This window comes from Electrophorus electricus, chromosome 26 (assembly GCF_041902795.1).
Source record: "Electrophorus electricus isolate QZ-2024a chromosome 26, ASM4190279v1, whole genome shotgun sequence".
Classification (NCBI taxonomy): domain Eukaryota; kingdom Metazoa; phylum Chordata; class Actinopteri; order Gymnotiformes; family Gymnotidae; genus Electrophorus; species Electrophorus electricus.
The window spans coordinates 8858328-8886205 of NC_137522.1; the positions used below are offsets into that span (position 1 = coordinate 8858328).

The 27878-nt window shown below is 41.5% G+C and overlaps 2 protein-coding genes across 2 annotated transcripts; one reads left to right on the forward strand and one right to left on the reverse strand.

Annotated features, from left to right (window-relative positions):
- Window positions 1–10170: 10170 nt before the first annotated feature.
- Window positions 10171–12548, forward strand: LOC113576216 (mast cell protease 1A-like). The gene is made up of 5 exons (XM_027008180.3): window positions 10171–10257; window positions 10356–10506; window positions 10953–11088; window positions 11847–12098; window positions 12239–12548. The coding sequence occupies exons 1-5, from the start codon at window positions 10200–10202 to the stop codon at window positions 12386–12388; spliced, it is 747 nt and encodes a 248-aa protein (XP_026863981.2). The 5' UTR covers window positions 10171–10199; the 3' UTR covers window positions 12389–12548.
- A 9750-nt stretch (window positions 12549–22298) lies between these two features.
- On the reverse strand, window positions 22299–26776 carry LOC113576181 (mast cell protease 4-like). The gene is made up of 5 exons (XM_027008135.3): window positions 26650–26776; window positions 26332–26482; window positions 25462–25597; window positions 22679–22930; window positions 22299–22529 (listed from the first exon to the last, which is right to left on the reverse strand). Exons 1-5 carry the CDS (start codon window positions 26705–26707, stop codon window positions 22371–22373), a joined length of 756 nt encoding a protein of 251 aa, XP_026863936.2. The 5' UTR covers window positions 26708–26776; the 3' UTR covers window positions 22299–22370.
- Between the last annotated feature and the right edge of the window lie 1102 nt (window positions 26777–27878).

Genomic DNA, 27878 nt, shown 5'->3' on the forward strand with positions numbered 1-27878 from the left:
CTGCAAGCAATATGTATTAATGTATAACAAACTATGAGCAATATTTATTAAAGTATAACAAAATATAAGCAATATTTATTGTTAATTTCGAACAAACTATAAGCAATATTTATTTGTTAATTTATTTAAGATTTATATTTCCAGGAAGTACTTTTCAGCAATATGTTTACTATAGGCGTTATGGCACAAAATCAGTATAAAATTTAGCATGTCAGCATGATATGTAAATATCAGTTTAAGTAATCTTAACATTGTGATGGTTTTGGAAAACTAGTTTTCAAGGTGATTAAACATCTTAAACCCAGTCACAACCACTGTTCAATTCAAGCTGATCAATTCAGTCAAAAGCACCATGTAACTAGTGCGTGTGTCCTGCTACCTCTGTGGCTCCATCTGTTGGTTTAATGAATATATTACAGTGCTGAATAGTTTATCATATTTGTCAGCTAACAATAAATACTCTAGAGTATATTCATATAAATACTATAAATAGTGTTTATTAAAAATTAATGCATGCTATATATAGTAAATATACTCCATAGTTGTTGGTTAGTAAGAGTCAGTTAGTACGAATGCTTATGCGATAAGCAATATATTAGACAGCGCAAAAATAAACAATTCATGAACAAACAACACATTATAGTCAAATATTGAATCACTGTGAGCCCTCAATCTAACTATTATTTACAATCTAACTATTATTTCTTTAAAATGTGATCCCAAGTTATGCATTCGTTTACACTGCTGCGAACAGTTTACAGTCAACAAAATTTGGATATGAAGATGAAACGTGGATTTATCTTCTTCGGTGGATAATTTAATGCCCTTATCCTTAGGACCCTTCGATGTTCATTTTACAAGCCTTATTGCTCACTTTAGATGTTTTAGACTGGTCGGATCTGTCTGTTGCACATAGGTGTTTGTCCCTGACTCTACTTACTGCGTACAGGCCCCTGTGCTGGAGGTGCCTGCATTTTCAGTGTTAGAGATGTCATGCGTTCCAATTACATTACTTCTACAGCATTTGGCAAACACTCGTATCTAGAGTGACCTCCGTATTTATCAGTATGATAGTACGTGTGGCTCCCTGAGTACATATGCTCCACCAGGTGACAGCAGACAGCAGTATGTGTTTATTTTCCCCAACGAGCTACACTTCAGATTAATTTAGTTGATCAGTCTTTGCTAAATCGATGCCTCTCCCTAATAAATAAGGAGCAGGAAGCTGAGATGATGGCATTCTTGGTATTTATGACAAAAATTACAGGCCTAGAAATTGACTTTTTATTTACACAAATTAAGTAACAAATAAAAGTCCAGTGTGAAGCAGGGTGTAGTGTAGGGGAAGCATAAGGTTAATGGTCATCCTACATCTGATGATGGAGTCATGACTGCCTTCGATAAATTCTGGCTTCCCTATGATATTTAACAGATAAAAGATAACTTCCATATAAAAACTGTCTTGTTCTTTCAACTCAGGCAAACGTATTTTCTTGTTAATCTGCAGCATATGGCGTGGCTGAACAGATGGTTATATTGTATGTGGGTAGAACAGCATTTTGCCTCTAACACATCATGACAGTAATCTTGCCCGATTATTACTGTCAACTAGTCTGTCAACAGCTAAAGCAACACACAATGCAACAATTGGTGCAGTACATGCTCATTGCACAGAAACCACATTTCTGGGTAAAAAAAAAGCGTACAAAAAACAGTTTCCTGGGTCCAGCAGTGGGCTGCTGTCAAATCGCTCAGCTCAGACAATCAGACAAGAAGTACCACGGTGAGCAAATTTCACCACTGTTCCACATTTGGGCTTTTTTCACCCATGGAGATGTGACTTAGAAATATGAGAAATGCATGCACTGAATCTAAGTACTGAACTGAAACACTTGCACAACACCAGATAAAACCATCTGTGGTTGTATCAGCTGATTACATCTCTGCATGCAACCTGAACAATGGGTTTCAGTGGTAACACGGCCAGTGAGACAACGAGTCTATACCCCCGAGCCCTTCTCAGCTACATGATAATGATGACAGGAGAGTCAGAATTTGTTAGACATTTTTTCCTGCTTAGGACTTGCAAACATGGGCTGTTATTATGATGCCAACAGGCATATTTATTAGGAAGCCAACTATGTAGCAGGAACAATGTCACATTTTGAAACGTCAGCGGTTTCTCAGACACTGATTGTTTTATTATCTCAAGTATAGCATTAGAATCTTTATTGTATCAGTTGTCATCTCCCCGTCGCTGTAATTTGCATTAAGAAGAAATCCAAGGCACTTCCTGTTGAACATTTATTGTTAACTGGGGTGGAAACTATCAAATGTAAAATACAGTGTAGATTAATATTTTGACAATCTATGCAGCAGATTATCTTGGCAAGCCTTTTCAATGTCAATTTATTGCATTTGTGTTAATATTCGAATGTAATTTTGGTTTAAAAGAGTTTGATTTAGTTGTCTACTCGACAACATAGTGTTGTCCATTGGTTTCTGTCATCTGCAAACAAAGTCTGACTGTAGTGATTTGAAGGACAGTAACTGAACCTGCATACCCATGCAGTCCTACAACATACATCTTTGCCAGAAGAGGTATCATGTCTGTGCAATGACATCATGCTTTTGCAAGTAAACAATCACTACTGGTGATCAGTACCCTCATGAGAGGGTAATGACCTGCTCTACTGTTCCACTGCCAGGATGGAATCTGCATTGTTCTGAATCCACGGATCAACACTCAAATGAAATATTTCCAGTACCCTGGAATGGACTTTCCCAGGAAGTCTGAGAAGTGTGATACCTCTATAGTTTGCACACACTCTCCAATCCCCTTTCTTAAATATGGCAACCTACCACTCCAGTTTGCCAGTGTCAGCCAAGACAGCTCCCCAACATTCAAGGCCTTGAGCAATTCTGGGCAAATCTTATCTACCCCTGGGGCATTGCTACTGTGGAAGTATCTCAGCCAGGGAAATTAAATTTGACCCTCCAGTAGCCTCAGGTCCTACCTACTGCATAGAAAGCATGTTTCTCAGGTTAAGGATTTCCTCAAAGTGTTCCTTCTAACTCCTGACAATATTGTCAGTTGAGTCCATCACAGCTTTGATGGTATCCTTCCTTCCACTCCTGAATGATTGAAGTGGTTTTCCAGAACCTCTTTGAAGCTGCCCAAAATTCATTCATCATGATCTCTCTAAACTCTTTCCACAAACTGAATTTTGCTTTGCAACTGCCAAATCCACAACAATTTTTGCCAGCTGCCAATCATGAGTTTCCCAAGCCATCCAAGCCCAGAAAGTGTCCTTTGATGTGATGTCCACTGATGTCCACCACTTGGGTTGCCATTATAAAAGGCACTTAATAGCTTTGCACTACAGCTGTGTGCGTCCACTTCCACAATGGAGGTCTTGAACAGGGTCCACTCAGACTCCATGTCCCCAACTCCTCCGGACAGAACCCTCGGCCAGTTTCTCCCAGCAGGCCCTCATAACACATTTGAGCCTATCAGGCCTTTCCAGCAGATTTCCACAACATCTGATCCAAATCATCACCAGACAGTGATCAACTGCAGCTCAGTGCCTCTCTTTATATGTTCATTTATTCATTTCATATACGGCATTTCATTTTATTTACGGCATCGGGGTGAATTATTGAGACCTTATGGTTGTTCAAGAAAGGGAAGGTGGGCTTTCAGATTTCAACATGTCTACCAATACCACGCTCTGTGAACTTTATATTTGCATAAGTTTTGGAGAGGAAGGGAAAGTCTTTAGAAGTTAAATGAGACACCTTTTTTTCAAAACACAGTTAATCCTGGCATTCATGTTGTTAATTAGGATATACTGTTATGGGTAATATTGACCCATGCCACTTGTTTACATTATAAACAATATTTGTGATTAATTGTTATTTGCCTTTGAAAACCATTGAGATGACACCTCATGGGAGAAGAAGCTAAAGGTTATTATTGTGGTGAATAAGTGTAACTGTCTGACTGATCTCACTGGAGCCTTTATCGACCCTGATATCACAAACAAACATAAAAAGGAAGCTAATGGGAAACTGGAAGAAGGAGAGAGTTCATGTACTTGGTGGGAGTATTTGTTAGAATTCTGGGGAGAATTCTAAAAAATGCATAATTGCCTGGATCTGTGTAACGGAAATAGGAGAATAAAGACAAAGTCCATCTGCAGTGTTGCTGGCTGTAAAAGTCAAACAAGTGATGCGAACATAAGTACATGTATTATGGAGGTAGATGTCAACTTGTCTTATGGAGGTAGACGTGAACATGTCTTATGGAGGTAGATGTCAACATCACAGATGAAAATAAATACAGACCAGATTAAAGACAAGCCAGATGCTGGGTACAGGTTTGCTGTGGCCTGAAATTTGCCATAACTTGTCTGTTAAGGCAGTCCAACAACTTGTATACTCTGTGTGAACTCTGTTTTATAAACTAGGAATGAAGTTACTTTAATGGGTTACCTTGCATACACATGTTTTTTTCATAAAAAGAGATTCTGAGGGATTCTGGTGTGTATTTGTAACGCCGCTGGTCCGAGTGCCACAGGGCGCGGGGCAGGATGCACAGACCTCCTCGTTCATGTGAGACATTTATTGACGTATAACATGGACAATGCAAGTGTCACTCACACAATCACAAAGGTGAACATTATTAACATTTAACACTGACAATATACACACAAACAGGAAATGGTGAAAACAAACACAGATGTTACGGGCTACAGCTACAGTTCACATTTATGACTCATGAAGAGACATAGGTAGCGACAGTGACCAACAAAGGGAGCACACACAGACGGGGGGCTTAAATAGACACAAAAGCCATTATCATTAAACCCTATGCATGTGTGTGCAATCCCGGGGGTTACAAAAACAGAGACAGTACATTTATGAATCCCCCTGCACATGGCGGGCCGTACCACGTGATTTATGGGGGGAAGAGCAGGCTGTAAGTAATGAAATTGCACATGGTACTGTGTCTTTCTTTAAGGGAGGTAGCTGTGATCATCCCCACGCACCTGATGTGAACTGCAAATTAATGGAGAAATTGCTTAACAAATAAATAAAATCTTATTCATACTCACATTGATAAGTTATAGTTGTGTACCTGTGTGTAAGTGTGCATATATGTGCATATACCTGTGTGTAGGGGTGCATATATGTGCATTTTCTATTTCAATATGAATGAATGCTGTAATCATGAATCATACCAATATGTAATACCAATTTAGATAATTATATATACTTAGATAATAGATATACCTTAGGTAATTGCAACATTTATTCATGCTTCAAGCTTGATCTGTATAGGCAGGTTTTCTATTTTACTACATTTTCCACAAGGCTACGTGCATCTAGACATTCTGCTACCAATTTAAAATAGTCCAAGTCTTCAGTTTATTCATACTGAGACCACAGAAGGTACCACACATACTGCCGGTCTTTGCAACCATGACAACCTTGTGGGAGTTGAACATTCTGCAGAAAAGCCCCAAGCTTCTCTGAGATACCTTTCAGAGATGGGGGACATTGGATTTAAAATATCGTAAGTATTTGTTGCAGAGAGGGAGAAATACAGAGAGGGAGGCCTCGGGCCAACCACACTACTAATCCGGCTTGATGCCCAACAGCTGGGCTAGATCTATAAAAGTTGCAGAAGTACCCAGCCATGGACCCAGCTCAACAGTTAGACCTAGATCAGGTAAAGGTGGCTCTGACTAATCTCACTAACTAAGGGGTGACTGTTGGTCGACATGAGCAGGTCCTGCAACAGATCACTTCTCAGTTGCAGGTCCTGACAGACCTCCTGACATGAGCGCGAGTGCCTCTGGCTGCCCCTAGTCAGGAGGCAGCTGGTGCTGTGGCGGCAGCAGAACCAGCCCAAATCCTGCCTACCTCATGCTCGGAGCCGTTGCTCCCCGCCCCTGAGCGCTATGCCGGTGAGGCAGGAGGTTGTAGGGGGTTCCTCCTTCAATGCTCACTGGCTGTCGAGCAGCAGCTCTCTCAGTTCCCCACTGAACAAGCTAAAGTGGCATATATCGTCTCCCTTCTGACTGGGTGGGCTTTGGCATGGGCCATCCCGGTCTGGGAGCACCAAACCGATGTATGTTCCACTGCAGCAGAGTTTGCTGCTGCCCTTAAGCAGACTTTTCACCATCCAGTCACTTGATATACGTCAGGGGAAAACAGCGGTGGCTGATTACACCATCGAATTTCGCGCTAGGGTGGCCGAGAATGGATGGAACCCCACAGTGCTGATGGCCACTTTCCACCAGGGCCTCGGCGAGGAGCTTAAAGATGAACTGGTCCACCAAGATACTTCCGCCTCTCGCGATGACCCGATCGATCTGGTGTTGCGAATTGACAATCGCGTACGGGAGAGGCACAGAGCACGGGGACCAGAGATCAGTGGAGTCTCTCATGGAGCTCCGTGCACCCTTAGCCTTGTTCATGTGCCTGACAAGCGGGGGGAGTCCAGACTCCAGCCAATGGAACTCGGACACGCCCGCCTTTCCCTGAAGTGAGCGCGACGCTCGGATGCAGGAAGGTAGGTGCCGGTACTGTGGAAGCACAGGTCATCTCCGCCCAGCTTGTCCTGAACTCCTGGGGGAAAGGCAACGTCCGTCAGGGGAGTGAGGACCCCTGACAGGCTCAACCAGTCCTCCCCGAGCTCAAGGGTTATTCCTAAGTACCACAATTGCTTGGGGAAAATCTGAAACACATCTCGAGGAATTCGTGGACTCGGGAGCATTGGGCAATTTTCTGGACGCTGGGTTAGCTAACAAGTTAGCCCTGCCACTGGTCCCACTGGACGAACCTTTACCCATTGCCGCTATCGATGGTCGGTCCCTTTAGCCAGGGTTTGTTAGCCATCAGACTCGTCCAGTCACATTGCAAGTCGGCCCACACATTGAACAGATTGCACTGTATATTATCTTTGCTCCCAACTTGCAACTGATTTTGGGGTACCCCTGGCTTCAGCGACATAATCCCCATGTGGACTGACCCGGTCAGTGCTGTCTTGGGGTTTGACAGGTTCATCCGGCCGTCTACTTCCCCGGCTGGCACTGGGTTCTTCTTTGTTGGGAAGAAAGGCTATACCCTTGTATAGACTACTAGGGCCTTGACAAAATTGCCCCATTGCTCCTCATGACATCAGCATTCGAGACACTGCAGCAGGCCTCTGTTTTTACTAAACTGGACCTGCGCAGTGCCTACAACTTGGTGAGAATCTGGGAGAGAGACGAGTAGAAGACGGCATTCATCGCCCCCTCTGGGCACGATGAATACCTCGCCATGCCGTTTGGGTTGATGAACACACCCGCCGTCTTCCAACGGTACATCAATGAGGTCTTAAGGGAAGCCCTTGACAGGTTCATATTCATCTACTTCGATGACCTATTGATCTATAGCCAAATGGTAGACGAACATGTTATTCATGTTAGATGGGTCCTCCAGCTTCTATTCGAGAACCGCCTCTTCGTCAAGCTAGAGAAGTCCACAGTCCATGCATAAACCATCTCCTTTTTGGGATTTGTCATCTCCCACAATAGGTTGTGCTTGGACCCCGCCAAGGTGCGGGCTGTAGAGAACTGGCCTAGACCCACCTCAGTGCGTCTGGTCTAACGTTTTCTGGGCTTCACAAATTTTTATCGCAGATTCATTAAGAACTTTAGCACAGTTGCAGCCCCACTGATCGTGTTGACCAGGAAGGCGTCGGGTCGGTTCTGCTGGTCCACCAAAGCCCAGCAGGCATTGGAGTAACTGAAACTCCATCTGATCAAGGCCCCTATTCTGCAGCTCCCTGATGCCGAGCTTCCATTTGTCATTGAGGTGGATGTATCTGAGGTGGGCACTGGTGCAGTTCTTTGCCCGGTTTGATTTTACCTTATCATACCAGGACAAGGTCCGCTGGTCTGTTGCAACTTCTGGCTGTGCCTTCACGCGCTTATTCTCATCTGTCACTCGATTTTATCACGGGGCTGCCCCCATCAAGCGGCAACACTGTGATTTTAGTGATCGCCAACAGCTTCTCCAAGGCCAGCCGCTTTGTTGCATTGCCAAAACTGTCATCTGCAAAAGAGACAGCTAAACTATTACTTACCCAGGTTGTCCGTCTTCATGGGCTGCCTAGCCACATCGTGTCAGACTGCCAGCCTCAATTCACCAGCCGGTTCTGGAAGGCCTTTTGTCGGTTGTTGGGGGCAGAAGCAAGCTTGTCCTCTGGCTTCCATCCCCAATCCAGCAGCCAGAATAAGAGAGTTAACCAGGACCTAGAGTGCACCCTCTGCTGTCTGGCTTCTTCCTGCCCATCCTCTTGGTCTGAGCACCTATTTTGGGTGGAGTTTGCCCACAACACCATGTGGCACTCCTCCTTAGGCATGTCACCGTTCAAGTGCCAATTCAGGTATGCTCCGCCTATGTTTCCCGACCAAGAGGCTGTAGGAGACATAGGTGTACGGTCTGCTGAGCAGACAGTCAGGCGCTGCTCCCTAGCCTGGTGAAGAGCACGCAGGGCTCTCTTATCTTCTGCTGCTGCTGCTCAAAAGCATTATGCTGGCAAGAGAATGCAACCAGTGCCGACCTATCAGCCAGGACAGTGGGTTTGGCTATCAGCCAAGGACCTGCCTCTGCGTGGGTGTACTCGCAAACTCTCTCCTCGCTACATTGGACCGTTCGAGGTTCTTCACCACGTAAACCCTGTTTCCTATCGCTTTGCCCTTCCCACAGTGTTGCGGGTCCACCCCACCTTCCACATGTCTCGCCTTAGGCCCGTATTGGGTTCAGTGGGCCCCTCCGACCCTCCGGGCCCGCGCATGGTGGATGGTGCACCAGCATATACGGTAAAGCGTCTCTTGGACATCCGGCAGGTTTGTGGTGGAGTCCAGTATTTGGTGGACTGGGAGGGATACGGGCCTGAGGAGCGGTCCTGGGTCCCCTCCCATCACATCCTGGACCGTGAACCCATTCGGGCTTTTTGGCGAGATTGTGTGGCTCGCCTTGGGACGTCAGGAGCCACCCCTTTCGGGGGCGGTCTTGTAAGGGTTGGCACCAGGCCGAGGCCCCCTCCGGTCACCAGAGGGAGGCCTCAAGTCAACCACACTACTAATCAGGCTTGATGCCCAACAGCTGGGCTCGATCTATAAAAGCCCAGTGACCCAGTCACTCAGTGCTGGGTCTTTGCTAAAGTTCTGAGCCAAGCTCCTAGCTGGTAACTTCAGGAATTGAGGTCTTTGAGGCCTTGTACTACACTTTACTTCTGCGTTGCGAAGGTATTTTTTACCCCTTGCTTCCCCTCTCCTGTTTCCACTCTCAAGTCTGGCTCTCTCCCAAGGCTTCCCTTAGCCATTCAAGTTCCTCCTCATTTTCTGGTTTTGTATGGGAAGTTTTAGTTTGGTTTTCCCCAGTACATCGGGGCTGCAATTTCTTCCCGTGGCGTCCTTTGTTCTCCCCTTTTCCACGCTCGGCGTGGTGTTTAGTTTTTCCTTTTGTTTCACCTGATCCAAGATCGAACTGTTCTGCACACGGGACCACCATTGGTAGTGTGTGGTTGCTCACCCAGTAAGCTGTTGGTCATCACCCATCTGACCTGGGTTCGAGCTCATGTGCCAATTTATGTATATTACAAAATATCTATTATTCATTTTGCAAAATATTTTGAGATTTGGCACATTTAATTTAAAGATTCAATCAATTACACCTGTAAAAAGACCTACCTCTATTCATCAAAAATAACATATTTAGAAGTTATTTCCAAGAACAATCCCCTAATGGCATAAAATTGGTTTATATGTAACTCTAAATCTTTGTCTTCATTAATTTCATGTGATGTACACAAATAATTAACTCTTTCTGTTTGTTTGTCACATCAGGGCCGATAAAGGCTCCATTGAGGTCGGTCAGAGGCCAGTTACACTTATTCACCACGATATTAACCTATAGCTTCTTTTCCCATGATGTGTCATCAGAATGGTTTTATAGTGAGACCGCAGGTTCACAGAGAAAGGTTCCACATAAACAAACATACTGGTTTACTAAGGTCACAGTGGACAATTCTGAGAAAAGGAAACCTGTCACATGTAAGGGTGGTTATGAGAAACTCTACCTCTCTCTCTGCTATTTAAAGCTTCATTTTCACGGAGGACCCACTCAGTCTCTGTTGCGTCATGATTCTCGTCTCCTTGCTACTGCTGGCTGGCCTGCTGCCATACTTGGCCCTCTCTGGTAAGTAACACAAACACAATTCTGCTTTTTTTGCTATTTCATTTGCAATTTGAGAAACAAATGATGTAGATAGCTCCTCCACCTTCTTGCTTCCTCAGCCAGTGTGAATGTTGGCATAGTGAACGGCACAGAGGCTAAACCCCACTCCAGACCCTACATGGTTTCTGTCCAGAAAGATGGGGAACACATCTGTGGTGGCTTCCTCGTGTCGGAGTGGTTTGTCATAACAGCTGCACATTGTAGGACACTGTAAGCACTTCCTTTCGCTATCTACATTCACAAGCGTTTTTTTTAAACCAGAGTTTGACTTTGATTTCTCAGAGACAACTAAAGTCAGGGTGTACTTTATCTAGTGAGGGCAAACATATTTCCTTTCTCATCTGTATCCAGATTTTATTGACATATTTAAAATTCAAAGGTTTTGTCAATATCACAATATCAAAGTGTAACCACTTTGTAACAAATACAATAATTATAAAACATTTCAAATTTACAAAATTATATCAAAATACAGTTACACACTACCTAGAGCCTTCTATTCAAAGTGAAAATTATTTTTTAAGGAGAAGAATGTAACGTTTGTATTAACTATTATTTAAAACAAGATTATTCATACTTTATATTATTTGTATTTCATTGTTCATTTATTGTTACCAGGAACATAAGATATGTCACATACATGTTTTTCTAAATAGTGGAAGTAAGCTGACGGTGGTGATGGGAGCTCATCTGCTTGGCGAGACACATGGTTCTGAGCGCAGGGAAGTTGAGCCCTATGTCTATGAGAACTACAATGATGTTACGTTTGACAGCGATCTCATGCTTCTGAAGGTAAATAAATACATAAAAATGGTCATTTTAAATCTCTAGAAAGATTTTACACCAACCCCAAATCCAGAAACGATGAACAACAACCTTCTTGTATGTATTTCGCTACATTTTGGCTATTAGCATATAATGTATATGCAATGCTGTGTGAAACTAACATGGGCCTTAAATAATGAATTTAAATCAATCTGAGGTATTTGACCTCTTAAACTTCAAATGTGTTATTCAGTTATTGATTTTACAATCTTTTTGTTTCTTATGTTAGTAACAATGATTTAATGAAACCTAAATAAAATGGGTTTGAAATTGTATGTAGTTACAAAAGTGAGGAATCAAAGGCTGAAACTGCATACAATTCATTGCAGTTTAAAAGGTTAAATGTGTCTTTAAAGCAACTTCTAAGTACCTAGCCAAGATTTCATTTTGGTTCTATAGGAAAATGTCTTTCCATAAATATTGCTTATACAGACATTAATCCCAGACATTTGCAAGTTCTATTGATGTTGAACAGATATATACACATATGAGATCCACAGAAACGACAGATGATTCCACATTTTCTGATAACATCGTGAAAATGCATGAAGAGCAGTTGCCCCAGTGTCCAGCAGATAAGGGTTAATACGAGACAGCAATTTCTCTATGTGCACTGTGTATAATTTGCAGTGAGGATGGCAGTGTATAGAGAAATACTTGGTTTCTCAAGGGAAATAATTTAGATGTTAACATTTTTGCAAATAATACATGATTTTTCCATGTAGCTACGTAGAAAAGCCACTAAAAGTCCGACAGTGAGCTGGATCTCGCTCCCTAAATCTGAGGAAGACATTACAGCTGGATCAATCTGCAGTGTTGCTGGCTGGGGATATACAGGAGACAACAAACCTATCAGCAATGCGCTTAGGGAGACCAACGTCAGCATTGTAAGCACCGCAATATGTAACAGCATGTGGAGGGAATTTCAAATAACCCCAAGAATGATATGCGCATTCCATCCTGGAGGGTTTTGCCAGGTATGATATGAATATGTGCTGATTAATATGGGCTTTCTATTCGGTTTTGACAGAACATGTGAACTGTAACAATATGTTCACTGTAACAGCTACAAAGATAGTAAGGTATGAATTTGTTTCTCTTTTTGCGTTGTTAACAGGGAGACTCTGGAGGTCCTTTGGTGTGTAATAATATTGCAGTGGGAATTGTTTCCTTCAATGAGATGGGCAACTGTAACTCACCCAGGGTTCCAAATGTGTATACCAAAATATCTGCATTTCTTCCCTGGATCAAACGCTTTATTGGTTGAGCTGTCTTTGGAAAGAGAACACAACATTTAATAAATAAACCCCCCCCCCCAAAAAAAGCATTATCTAAATTTTATCACAATAAACACACTTATCAAGCATATTCCTGTTTATCCCCAGTTTTAATGTTAAACACATTGTCGGAAAACATAAAGCTGATGTTTATAACTAATTAATAAATGACTGTTGCAAGTTAGTAGGTTTGGTAATACAGAATATCAGAACAGAACAGAAAATTAGAACAGATTAAATTCATCGTGAAGTTGTACATTTGATGTGTAAATACAGATACAACATTGTAAGGACAAAATTTGATGAACAGGCAAAAATGTCTCCAAGGTGGGCTTCTTGCCAAAATAATGCACACACTGCAGGCTCTAAAGTAACATAAAGCAAAAACCAAGCAAAGCGTAAAGTCTTTCCCTGACTCTGTCTAACTAATCAAAAACCAGGAGACAAAAGAAAAGAAAATTGCTCCCAGTGGTATAGTTCATAAAATGGTTTACACAATAACATGCTAACAAATTAGACTTTCCTGATTAATAATAAAGTTCTAATATATCACACTCCATAAACACAAATTCAGAAGCACAGACTAAGACTAGTCTACTGTGGAAAAAGCAACTGTAACGCATGGGAGGCTAAGCGGGATGGAGTGATGAGTCATAGGAAACAGGATGTAACGTTTATTAGCACAAAACAGTGAACGTAGCACTCAGGCACATGTAAGATTAAACACCGACAACATTCACACTTATAGACTTGCACACTAACAGGACTACATAAAGAATCACTGAACAGCCCGGGGAAGTTAACGGGAGCCTCAGCCAGTCCTCCTATCATCGGCTGGGTTGGAGTCCGCCCAGGCAGGGCGGGATCTTTCCTCAATGGCTTGGGTGGAGGCGGCTGCTTAGGCTTTAGCGCAAGCGTGTCCAGAAGCGGACCAGCTGATTTGTCTGTTTCAGGGGCGGGGACTGGTGACGTTTCCACCTTGCCTTTACGAGGCTTAGGTGTAGGCGCTTGACCTCAGGGGCTGCGTGCTCTCAGGGATGGAGTGTCCTCATTGGACAACGGCTCCTCTCTGCAAGCCCTACTGGGCAGCCTGCTTGTTCCGGAGCGGCGTCTCCTGTGCGGAGCCTTGGGTGGTAACTTGGGTGCCAGAGCTTCTTCGCTCTCAGAATCTGCTGATGTGGTGTCCATAACTGAGAGAGAATCCCTGTGGAGGTCCTCCTCCACCTCCATTGCCGGATTCTCCACTCGATCAGTCCGTTCATACTCCCTGTAGCTGTCCCGGTAGTCCCACTATGGATAATAGGACCCCGTGGAGTCCGGACCTGGATACTGGTCTTCCTCGTACCATTGATGGCCTGTAGGACTCCGCAGAGTCCGACCCTGTACTACACCCAGGGCTCCCCCAAAATTTTCCAGGAACACTCTCCCCTGTTGTAGCACTACCGAGAGTTCCCAAGAGTACGGGTGCTTCCATTTAAGGGCTGGGAGCTGTTTGGGAGGAGGGGCCATACCGTGACAGCAACTGCATTGGGGCGCAAGACGCAAAACCAGCTTGGGGCAGATGTTAACAAAACCAGAATAGTATTTTATATATATATATATATATATATATATATATATATATATATATATATATATATATATATATATATATATATATATATATATATATATATATATATAATGATCTCTACATATTTGTCTTGTAGTCTCCCTCAACACAATGACATCACCAATGCACTAGAGATTAGTGCATACCCCTCAGTAATATTAATTTACACATCCAGTTGCTATTCTCAAAGATACTTTCAGGTTCTGCAGGCACTAAATTCACTGATTTTCATTGACATCCTGTCTTTTTGCATGATAAGGTAGAAACACCCTAAATAGAGCTCTTGAGATAGAGCTTATATGTTTTTTGCACTTCTAGGCATCAGCATTGATCCCTGTATTTCAACAGTGCTCTAGCTCAGTGATATCTTGAACTCTAACCTACTGTATCGGCTAGGATACATTATATGATTAAATGGTAAAGCACTTTTGTAAATGTAAATGAAATGGCATATAGCACAGTAACAATCATTTTTGGAAGAAGTTCTTTATGGGCAATAAATCCTCAAATGGTAAAGCAAATTTGCTAAACCTCAATAAAACAGCCTTGAACATGAACTGGTCACAGAGACACATGCTCCATCTAAAGGCAGTTAATATATGTAGTTTTAATGCACCCTCGTGTGATAGAATAACACATGGAATGGTGCTGACAGGCTTCTTTTCTCAGCTGCCAGATGACAACATAGCAGCTGCTGTCTCAGTATTTCCCCTGGTCAGCTGTGTTTGTCTCCATGTGCTTTGCTTTGTTTTGGTTCCTCTGCTTTACCACCTCCTAATGCATCTCACCTGAGCCTTGTCTCTAGTCCCGACCAGTAATTGTCTGCAGGTGTTTCTTGCTTGTTTTGGCTTTGGTTTGTTATTTGGTTTGTATTGTATATATGGCTTACTCTGCTTTTTGATCCTCGTGCGTTTTAGTCTCGTGAGTGTCTTCACTGGGTCTTATCTGTGTCTGTAGTTTTGTTCCTCAGTGTGTTCACCACGCACTGTAATTAGAGATGAGCAGAATGAGGCTTTTGAAGGAATAACACATCTGAAGCCAAAATAGTTTGGTCCTTCAAAGCATTTAAATCCCAGCTGTACTCTGTCATCTGCTGTGCATAAGTAAAAATACTACACCTCCATTGCTTGATTCACTTGTGTGTGTCTATAATAAACATTGCCCAAACCCATACCAGTGTTCCATCCCGAGATGTACACATCTTTTTCATTTTTAATTGAATATGTGTTTCTTCATTCTCCTCAAATGCAGATTATTCATGTTTGATCATATATGTTACTTTGATCATATTTGTGTAATGTTGTGGAGTTAGAGCAGGACGCAGGGATGAGTTTCATAGGCATACATTTATTAACACACAAAACACCAAAGACGTAGCACACAGGCTATCATGGTTAAACACCGACAACAGTAAAAGTCTATCGTTTACATGTTATACACGCATACTAATGACACACAACAAGGATCATGGAGAGCGTGACACACACACACACACACACACACACACACACACACAGACGGTTGGGAGGAGGGGCCGTACCAGCACAGAGCCCCTCCCCAACAGCGCGCCAGCCTATCGGACTACGGCCCCGAAGCCAATGGCGAATGGCGAAGCCGGAGGACCGAGCGACCCGACACAGGCCAGCGCAAGCAGGACAGAGGAGGAAGGACAGGGACCAGGACGACAACAGACACGGGAACAGACACACTGACAGGTACAGGCACAGACACAAAGGGAGACAAACTGATTGGCCCAAACAACGTGATGGGGACAGACAGTGACAGGTACACGTATTAAACTACATAGAGGAGTGCTAGAGAGTCCAGGGAACCCAGCAAGACCGCCAGCCTGTCCCCCGGCCGCCAACTCACCTGTGGGGGATCGCCCCTCGCCAATTTGGGGGGCGGTGACTTCTGCGCACCTGTTTCAGGAGGCGCACCGGCTACTTTGCCTGTCTCTGGGGTGGGCACTGGTGTCGCCTCCTTCTTGCCTCTACGAGGCTCAGGTACGGGCTCACGAGTTCCGAGGGTGTGTGCCCTAGAGGAGGGAGTTTCCTCCTCGGACGACGGCGACACCTCTCTGAACGTCACACGGGGCAGCTTGCTTGCCTCAGAGCGCCGTGCCCTGGATGGAGCCTTGGACGGAACCTTGGGTACCAGCGGCCCGTCGCTCTGGTAGTCAGCAGACGCTGTGTCACTGACTGAGGGAGAGTCCCCATAGAGGAGCTCCTCCACCTCCATCGAAGGATCCTTCCCGCGGTCAAACTCAGAGTCTGACGGCAGACTAACATCTCCTAGTTCCTTTCATAATACACGTAGCCCTCGTGGTAGTCCATGGAAGGGTAGTAGGACCTTGCAGAGTCCTTCTTATGATAAGTACACTCTCTGAAGCTGACATCCCTCTCTCCCAGGACAGGTTAATGGTGGAACATCTGGAAGGTGCCGGTGCTCCTGGATGTTGGTTGACTAGCTCTCCATGCTACTCCAGCAGCTTTCCACTTCCTGTGCATGCTTTAGTGGCTTCCTCTCCTGTGGAATCTATAGTCCATCAGTAGCACTGCTTTTAAAAACGGAAAGTATTCTTGCTCTTAAACCAATCTTAGAAAGGCTGTATATTAATTCACGGGCTTATTAAAACTACAAAATTCAGTGTATGTGCAAAACAAAGCACATTGCATGAACCTAGCTTCTGCATGATTGCTATCATATTAGGTGTATATTTACATTTATCTGACGATTTTATCCAAAACAACGTACAATTATGTCTGAGTACTATTTGTTCAATTGAGGGTTAAAGGTCTTGCCCAGGAGCCCAAGTGGTGGCAGTAGCAGGGCTTGAACTGGCAACTTTCAGATTATTAACCGAGTACCTTAACCACTGAGCTACCAAATGCATTCCCAGGGCACCACCCACAAGTTAGAGATGAGGTGAGTCCTAGAGTTCTTAATGTTCTCTTCTGTTTGAGCTCTTTTTCCATTGTATATCTGTATGCCACCATAATATTGAATCAATTACTTGTAGGCAAGACAGGCTGGGTTCATCTTATTTACAAAAGGCCTCATTCTGGAGTTGACCAGAGCTTCATCTAGTTCTTCTGTCTGCCTAATAAATTGATACATTTTACAAATACATTGATAGAAATAAATGTCTGTATAGTCTATTATGAATACATACCTATACATATGTACATAAATTTTATACCACAATTCTGTATATTCATTTGTAACAATTTTGGATGGAATAAATAAAATTTAAAAAGAGTTCACTTACAACAGAAAATACCTTTTTATTACTCAAATAAAGAGGTGTTATGCAAATATATCATTGGTGTGTCTGGTTTTACTAATAGCTATGTGTTTGAGTCTAATTAACATTTTTTACTTCATAAAACACTTTTCTCCCATTTTCCAAATAAAAATGATGACAACTAGTCAAAATTACAACAAACGAAATTAGCATTTTCAGACCTTGAATAATACAAACAAAACAAGTTCATATTCGTTTTTAAAAGAGTTCAGAAATCAATATTTGGCGCAATAACCGTAATTTTCAGCCACAGCTTTTGTAAATCTTGGCATGCTGTCCACTCTGTCAGAGTGCTTTTTAAATAAGATTGAATAAGATTAAGGATATTAGGGATCACCTAATCAGTACTTCATTAAACAGAATAAGGTGTGCCTGTGTTGCGATTCAGCAGGCAATAGACAGGCTGGATGTTTGAAAGATGTCTTGCTGTGTTCCTTTTAAGGAGCTGCAGGAATCGCATTCCTGGCTAATGATATTTGATCACTGTTATTTCTTTCCTTGGCTATTTTAGGGAGCTAAATGTTTACGGATAAAACGTTTTATACTCGAATGTGGTTGTGATGATAACGGATGTGATATTTCTGGTGGCTAAAGAAACAGAGAAATTTGCAAGACAGGAGGGTTCTAGTTTTCGGCAATTTAGTTTAGACACTTCTTAACAATACAAAATAAAATTAGCTCAAGGGCCGTAACTGAAAGACTCAAAATAATATTTCAACACACAATCTGCAAATAGCATTCAGCAAAACAATTTGTACAGATTCACCCCAGTGATACAGCACATTACATTCAGCGAGTCTCCCTAACCTGCGTTTCCAATTTATACACCTCTAGCTACGCCTACAGGAGTAAACCACTTTAGCTATAGGTATAGCAATGTCACAGTCATATAGTTCATCTTTAGTCCAAGGCCATTAGACTGTGATCACAGGTTAACTTGTATGCACAGGTAAGTCACATACAGTTGTAACTATTCTGTTTAATTTCTGTGTACTATATACCAGGTCTCTGTAGCTTCCCTGTTCTCTGGCCTTGGAATCTACTGATTCTACGAGGTATATGTGCGATCCACGGCTTTGTGCCTAATGAAGAAAAGGGGAAGTACAGTGTAATTCATAAATAATAAAATTCTAAAAAACGTAATTAGCCATCAGGAGTTTGATAGCCTGGTGATGAGTGAGGCCAGCTGTCTCTCACAGTGGTGTTTTGTAAAGTTGATTTATTTGAAGAGAAACTGGGTGTCAAATCTCCCCAAATTAGTGACTTTTTCTCTCTGAGTTATACTGAGAGTGAGGGGGCGTTGTGCCTTGTGAAATGCAGTTCACTACATGGCTTTTGGTTTGAATTAAGTTTGTAATTCTTTCTTTTTTTTCTTCTTTTTTTTTTGGTGATTTCCTGATTCGGTGTTTGATTTGCAGCGATGTGAGTCAGTTTCCTTTTGTCCCAGAAGTTTAACTATTTAGTTAATACTATTAAAGTTTAAAGTTATACTGCTCATGTTTGAAGTTACAGTACTGTAGAGCAAACACTGCATATTGAGAAGACCCTAGGCTATCCAGTTTGTTATATTTTATTGTTCTTATTAAATGTGATGTTTTTTAAAAATGTGAAATGTTCAAGCCTCCCTGATTGTACTGGGGAAAGAGTCTAAGTTTGACATTAGTGACATCTAGTGGTGGACAAAAGTTGTAACGGTGATTTAAACATGGAAGTGTGCTCGACAATTTCTTAGTGGTAATGCTGTATGTACATAATAAAAATACAGTAGAAGGCAGTGTGTTTTCATTTTGATATCTACCATTTGTGTACAACCAGATAAGAACTATATATATATATATATATATATAATGTCAGCATTTGAGTTATGATAGGGCAAAGTGAAAGTGAATCATAGGGGATTCAGGGGAATTGTGGAAATAGCTGGTGCAAATATTTTCTTTTGTGGTGAACAATTTCACCAGCTTTTGAAAAGATCCTCTCACATGGCATAGAAGTAGTTGAAGTGCAGAGATACTGGATGGCCATGTTAATCAGGTGTGTACAGAAGACTTTCCAGGTGACAGTGGTGGCCAGGTTGCACCTTTTGGGTGACCCACTACTGTACTGTAGATTACATTATGTGCCACTGTAATCTGCCATTGCTGATTTGACCATGTGTGATCTATCATTGCTGTTTGTGAGGATTCCCTGTTGGAGGATGGTATGACCTGCGGGAATTCCAGGATTTACGCGTAGTTTTGTGGTAATGGGGTTCACTGCACCAAGAGTACAGGACACCTTCAGATAAACTTAGCATGCTCAAGTTATTAGTAAAATGGTGAAAATAAAGAAAAAAACAAATAAATGGTTTTAAAAGCAGTTCAGTAGGACTGTAATATTCCTCCAAATTAACCAACAGTCCTATTAATTAACACTGGACTAGACTTGAGTACCAGGCTGAAACAGAGTTGTATACCGCTCAGTCAGCAGGTAATCCTCCAATGAATATGCTTTCCATCTCACCATCCTCCACCTTCTGTTCTACACCCCTTAAACACAGGTTGGCTCACCACTGGTTTAGCCCCTGGGCTAAACCAATATCTCTGGAAGGTGACTCTACAGAAGGACAATAAAATCCACCTCAATATAATGCAGTGTGTCCATGTCAATCCTGTGCACCGTTCAATGGCAATTACATGAATATGTTTACCAGCAAATAGGACCATTTGCTGACTCGGTTCTTTTCTCTCCACAGGTGTTCGTACAGTCTTGGGCCCTTCCAACCTGTTGGAGCTGCTCCAGCTTCCACTCTTGAAAGCAGGACCTCAGGTGAGTGTGCTTCTTTGATTCACTGCATGTTGCCTCAAGTATCTTTACCGTCTGGCAGGGGACATGGTGATGGTGCAGGTCTCTGACTTCATCACACTTGTTTTGATAAGTAAATGTTCTTTCTGGAAGAAAAAAAAGCTATATTGACTAAATTCTTGAGAATATGCTAATAATGTGCTAAGACTGGATTTTCTTTCCTTACTAGCTATTTCATTTCAATTATTTTAAGAAATACCATGGTAATGATTAAAATAAAAAGATGTTTTCCTTTCCTTATTATGTTTGTCACAAGTGACTCATGCTGGCTGTCACGATCGCCCCTCCTTGGAGTCCTGTGTTTGGTTACCCTGTTTGTCGTTTTATTTTGTGTGTTTGGTTTGTTTGGTTATTGCACTGTTCTGTGGTTTACCCTGTGTTTGCTTATTTTATTGATTTCATTACAATATTCTTTTTGGCAAGATTTATTTCCCATACAAAAAGAAAAAGTTTTGTGTTTGATTTGTGATGAATTAATCAGTCACAAGCAAAAATAGGTTGGGGGTTAAATGCTATCAATTGCTTCCAACCTAACAATAGCTGCTACTAAAATAAATACATTCTCTGGCACATGTTACAAACAGTCTCATTTTACATTATACAAAACAGCTTACTGTACCATGGGATACTCTCACATGCTATGTGATGTATTTGGGCAGTTAGACACAAATCTTTTTAAACAACAAAGCTGTACTGGTTAACTGTAGCAACTGGGCGGGTCAGCTTCATTATAAACATGCATCCTTTTCCCATCTAAATACTACAAATGTGAAATTATTTCATAACTCACTGTAATGTTTGTAACCCTCTTTGGGAATGTCAGTCTATGCTTTCATACACACTGACCTGTTTGTTGCATCCTTCTTGCCTAATTAAGTTACTGATATTGGTTAATCTGGCTCAGTGTTAGACATTCCACAGACATTTATTCATGGTTACCGGTTAAAAGTTTCAATAGCCTAATTTATCACACAGGATTTAATAAAAGAATTAATTAACTCTAGTTAAGTGTCCCAAAACACAATCCAAACATGCAGGTTAGAGACCTGCAGTTGAGCAATAAATACAGACGGAATCAATCAGAATCTGATGGAAAAAATCAGACTCCTAATCCTAATCTGACTGTTTGAAATCATTTGGGTTTTATCACACAATTTCAAATAAATATCAGAATTAAGGAATGATCCTTCATTAACCCACATTAAGCAAATACATGTAAACAGAATTTTGAACTTCAGTAAAAAGAAAGTGGATTCTTCTGCAGTATCTGTACAACTACAGCTGAACGCAGAGTGGGCACATCAGAGAACAGGTTAGAGCAATTGTAGTCTAATTAATTGCTTTTACTAATTATAAATTGATTTTATTCACTATATATGATTGTTCAATTATTTATAGCAGTATGGTAAACACTAAACATATATTTAAATGGTAGTGTCACTGCATGGCCCCCTCCTCCTAGACACCTCCCTGTGTGTGTGTGTGTGTGTGTGTGTGTGTGTGTGTGTGTGTGTGTGAGTGTGTGCGTGCGTGCGTGTGTGTGTGTGTGCGTGCGAGTGTGTGTGTGTGTGTATGTGTGTGTGTGTGTGTGTGTGTGTGTGTGTGTAAGTGTGTGTGTGTGTGTGTGTGTGTGTGTGAGTGTGCGAGTGTGTGTGTGTGTATGTGTGTGTGTGAGTGTGTGTGTGTGTGTGTGTGTTTATATGCATGGCTGCAGCCCTCTCATGTATCACACCTGTTCCTCATTTCACGTTGTTACTGTGTATGTATATAAAGTCCTGTCTAGTCATTGGTGTTAGTCGGTGTTTGAGCCCACATAAACTGTGTGCTTCATTGTACTCGTCATGTTATGTGTGTTAAATAAACATCTGTGTCTGCAACACGGTTCATCTCTGCATCCTGCTCTGCCTTCCTGCATTACAGGTAGCTTAATATACTTACATATTGAGTATATATAAAGAGTTTAAGCTCAAGGCAACAGTTCGAATATTGGGTACACTGATCTGATACTGATGCGTTTTGGTGGGGCATTGTCACTTTTTTTGTTTTTGCTGCAAATTTAGAAAAATTAATGGCCAAGAAAACTTTTTAAAGATTAAAAATACCAAATAAAGATTAATAATTACACTCTGTACACATACTAGAATTTTTATTCAATGTAATGAATTTTTTATGTATTTATTCAATTATGCATCGGTTGCTTCATTGCTTTTCACTTCTTGGTCTTAATTATAGCCCTGATCCAGGGCAGAAATTTGGCGATCTTCGTATAGATATTTGGTTTGTGAGGGTAGTCACAGTTCTCCCACTCAAATTTTGATACAATACCAACTGCTTTGTTATTGCACACCAAAGGACCCCCAGAATCTCCCTGCAAAACATAAATAAATAAACAAATACATTTGAAAGTCATTTCTAGGTACTTATAAGTTCACATTGAGTAAAAAAAGCTCATTATGCTGCTGTAACACAGCAAAATTCAAAAGATTAAGGGCTCAGTGACTTAATTTCAAACTTTACCTTACAAAATCCTCCCCGACCTGCTGTACAGATCATGCTAGGAGCTGAGTAAAATTTATGCCAGGCCTTTGTGCACGCCTGTCTGCCCACGATGCTGACGTTCACCTCCATAAGTCTTGTGCTGGTGTGCCCATTAGTCATGTTTCTCCCCCAGCCAGCGATGCTGCAGATGGTTTTGTTCTTAATCTGTTGTCTTCTTTTTCTTAAGGGAATCCAGTTTATAACAGTGCTGTTTTTGACTATTCCTTTCAACTGGAAAAAACCATCAACATTTTAGTGAATATACCCGTGTGCTGTTGAGAATAAGGTGTAATGTCTCTCTCAATCATACTTAAGACACCTCTTCAAAGAGGAGCACACTCCTACTCTATTTTGCTAAATAATAAAAAAACTAAACTGAACAAAAAGAATGAATCATACCCAGCAACTGGGAGTCCTTTGAACGCACAGTGACATGGAACGCCACCCCTGACATTTCACATTTCTCTACATTTCAAGTGATGTGACAGGGCACTTCTGATCTCAGCGATGTTTCAGATATCAGTGATGTATGCACTTTTCAGATCATAATATTTTGTCTTATAGGTAATTTGTCTGATATTCTGTATGATATCTCATTTTTGTCAGATTTGTCTACCTACCCAGCCAAACAAACTCAGTCCAGAAAGGCTGAGTTACTTCATTTTTGTGTACTCTTATCTTAAGGTTGCTTTTACTGGTGATACTTTTTTTTTAACAAAATAAAACTTTTTAGTTTTTACTTATTTTTTCTCATGATTTCAAGATAACGAAAATTATTTTCTCTAAAGCACAACTCATTTTCCTCATAGTGTCAAATTGCATAATGTCACGATCAGTCCCTTCCGTGTTGTGTGTTCCGTGTTTGCCCTGTCTTGTGTTTAGTTCCGTTCCGTAGTTTTGTTTTGTCCTTACATTGACTGTCCCTCATTCCAAGTTCATGCATTTAAACTCTGTTGTGTGCCTTGATCGTGGCTGTTCATTGTTTCATGGTTTCATTGTTTGAATGCGTTTTGTTATGGTTGTTTCTTTGTGCTCCCTGTCTTTGTGTTTCCTAGCCTTGGTTCCTCTCCCACTCCCTGTGTGTGCCTTTGTGTGTTGGTTTTGTTTAATCATGTTTCCTCATACTCTCCATGTTGGCTCTATGATCCTGGACTGCCTAAACGACTCTGATTCTGGATTTGCCCATAATAAATCTTTCTCCTCTCCGCACGTGTCCGCCTCCTTACCGCTCTGCGTTACACATAATTAGATATAATTAGACATAGATTCTTTACATCATGGATGACTGCAGTCATTTAGGCTTAGTCGGTGCCTGATGCAGGGAGATGTGACAAAAATAATAAAAGCAAAGCGCTTTTATCTCTCTTGTTTTTTTTAATCAAATCATTGCTAATCCGTTCTCATTCCTTACTACACAGGGCAGTTTAGGGTAGCTTGTGAAGCATGGAACCAGCAGACTTCACAGTTATTATTATGTATCCATTGCTGAAAGTTGACAAGTCAGTGATTGAAATGTACAAAAAAACTCTACACATTGTCATAGCCTGCACAGTCTCTTTGGTTCCTAAAAATGGCATATTTCACTGCCAAGTTTGGTATTGCTGGTATTTTGAACTTCTGATGTCCACAAATTTCACAAGATTCAGGTCAAAGAAATTCCTGAATATGTCAATTTGTTTAAATTCTCACTGCAACAATTTGCACACTCTGCAACCTATAGATGAAGTTGTTTTGGTAGACCAGAAAGGAAAGAGTTTCATATGAATACACTGTTGAGCAAATGTCAAGGACTTTGGGTGTATTTGTCAGGTCATATAACACATTTTTGCAAACATTACTTATATGGTTCTTCATGCTAAGGAACACCCAGGTTTTGTGCAGTTTCTGTTTTTCACGCTTATTGCAACTGTCAGGAGGAAATGAAAATGATGAAAGATGAAAGTTGCCACCAAAGTGGCAAAGTGAAATGTTTGCTAATGATATATATATATATTTGCATGCAAGAACAGACATTCCAAAAGACTGTTTGGTTGAACATTTGAATTCTATTACAAAGTGGAACCCCCTTTCTAACAGTCCAGTGAGGTTTACACCAGTTCTTTTGAAGGGGACCTTGAACAGCTGAGGGGTTAACCAGCTGACACGCCTGACATGGTGCACATCACCTGCATACATTGCCTCAAATGCCGGACCCATAAAAAGAGCTTTAGTTGGTTTAATGTTTTGTCCTGTCCTATGTGCCCTGCCGTGGGGTTATTATGACTCACACAGAAAATCATTTCTTGTTGTTGTTTTTTTTTTTCTGGAAGCAACAGCTGGGGCATTATCTCATCTGTCTGAAAGTCTCATTTCTCTATACAATCTATTGTTAATAATCGAGACGTGTGGATTTGACAGACCAACTCTGACGTGAACGTCAATTACCGTGAATCTCTCTCTTGGTTAGAAGTATGTTTCTTGCCTTAATGTAAAAACACCCATACAGCAGTCCTCTCTATGACCACCTGTGGGGAGGATTATCTCAGGGTGACGAGCAGTGGTTGGTTTGCCTCATATGGAAACACTTCACTTCACAGCCAGGCCCAAGCATATTTGTTTTAGAATCTTAAGAATCTACTGAGAGATGTACTTTAACAATGACTGAGCAGCACCTCTCATGCTTTTGAAGATGCTTGGGAATTGAAAGAAAGCCATAAATCATTAAGCAACTGATTTATTTGATTTTTTATCAAATGTGGATTCAAGCAAAAACAGCTGAATACCTGCAGCAGCATGATGTCATTGAACCCTTGAGGATTGTATTCTGGATAAATGTGGTAGAACTTCACTTCCATGTGGGTAGAAGAGTACTTTTCTGACAGATCATGAGCCCCCATCACTACTGTCATGTTGTCTCCGCTGAGAAGAGAAACCATTGCGCAAAATGTTTAGGTCAGTGTAACACATATATCTGCAAATTACTGTACAGCCTGTGAGCATTTGGCCAGTGACACATTTTGTTCTGTTATTTCTACACACTGGTTTTAGAATGTAACCATGATGAAAATACACGGTAGATGTATAGTACTGTAGGAACTGCACCATAAGTAAATGGAAAGTGGGCAGCTTAGGTTTTTCTTGGACAGCGTATGCACAAGAGAGTTAATGAAAGGATCGAGGTGTTGAGTCGATTACAGACGTCGTTTGTATCTTGAATCTGTTGCTGTCATTTGGCTAAATTAAACGCCAATGCCACAAGGAAGTAACCAGTCAAAACACTGTCTGTCAGTGTTAGTATCAACGGTTTGGTAAAGTGTTGAGAACTGGTCCACTGGTGAGCCTAAACAATAATAAATCACCAAGTAGACCATCGAAGTAGGTAATAATAGACCATTTCACACAATTTTTAGCTGCTCAAGAAGATGCTCCAGGACATAAACATAAACAGGACAAAACACTGACACAACCTGGGACTCAACCAGGTTCTTAGAATGAGAAGCCTAAACCGCAGGGCACACCAGTGGTCCAGAGCAACTATGAAAGCAAGCATGTCTATGAAACGTGGTGGCAGTGTATGAAGCATCCACAATGGTGTTATTGTCCAAATGCTTACAGATATATCAGTGGGGGGGGGAGATGTTTTAAAACCATACTATTTCCAGCAGTGTCCAGCTGTCATCACAAACTTGTCAGATATAAGGAAGCCACCACAGATGTGTTCCCCATCTTTCTGGAGAGAAACCATGTAGGGTCTGGAGTGGGGTTTAGCCTCTGTGCCGTTCACTATACCAACATGCGCATGAGCTGAGAAACAATGAAAGAGTTGAATCGATAACGGCTGAAAACCTCACACCATGCGTGCTTATTAAAGTAGTGTAGCTTTCTCGTGGTTGAGTTTTATGCATAGGTAGAGTTCTACACTGAAATCAAAGTCCAGGAGACCAGGGGTAGTTACAATGGACATCACTTACCGGCGTGGCCCAGGGACGGTAGCAGAGCGCACAGCAGAAATAACAGGATGATAGTCATAGTGCAGCAGAGAGAATGAGTCAGTCTTAGAACAGAAGAGGCAATTAGAGTGAAGGCAGTTTACTCCCCCCCCCCCAACCTTTTCCTGTAAATTACACAGAATGTTTGAAAAGTATTCTTAGCAACAAACATGCACTTAATAGCAGCAAGTGTGCAGCCTGCACCAACATAACCACATTTTGTGGGTGTGGCTGTCTCAAAAAAACATAGTGTTAGTTCCTTCTAAGAAGTGTCTCAAACCTGCCATGGCACAATAGAAACGCATGATGGTCATCACAGCAGTATGATGCATACATTTAAGCTTTAACGTCAGAGTCTTATCCTGTATTGTATAATGAAGTGGCATATAACATATAAGTAAGGTTTCTGTCATTTTTTTATGTTTGCATAAATGGCCTTTGCCTTTCAAACTATCCCCACTATGCATGGAGGCCTGTGTAATCTGTTCCCGGGTTTATCACAGATGTTTTAAAACTTTCAGTTATTGCCCTAATAGCACAGGCTGGAATTTTCAGGCATCTGTTTGCAGACACTCACTGCATCCATTACCTGTTTGCAGGAGACACAGGCAACAAGTAGATTCATGGAGAAAAATAGTTTATGGAATGAACAGCAACATCGTGTGAGCAAATGTTGGAGTACTTGTTACTGTTAAAAAGGGGCAAAACTTCATTGTGCCTTACGTTCTGGGGATTCCCAGGGAAACACAGCACCATGTAATGTATTTCACATATTTGATCCTACAACATGCTCAAAATACCCAGAAATAAGAAAAAAAGAAAAATGGATCAGAAACACAAGCAGGCAATCAGGAAAATAATGCTCTGTATGCACAGTAAACAATAGAGGCAATACTTTGCAAAAAATAATTTGGACATGGCAGGTTTAAATATACCGAGTCTACACTGTGTGCACAATTATTAGGCCAGAGAGTATTTTGATCATATCATCATTTTTATGCATATTTTCCAACACCAAGCTGTATAAACTTGAATGCTTATTGCATTTAAGCATATCGGGTGATGTGTGTTTGAGTAATGGGGGAGAATGTGGTCTAAGAAGATCAATACCCTATATCAATGTGTGCAAAAATATTAGGCAGCTTCTTTGCTTCAGGCAAAATGGGCCAAAAAAGAGATTTAACTGACTCTGGAAACAAAAATTGTAAAAA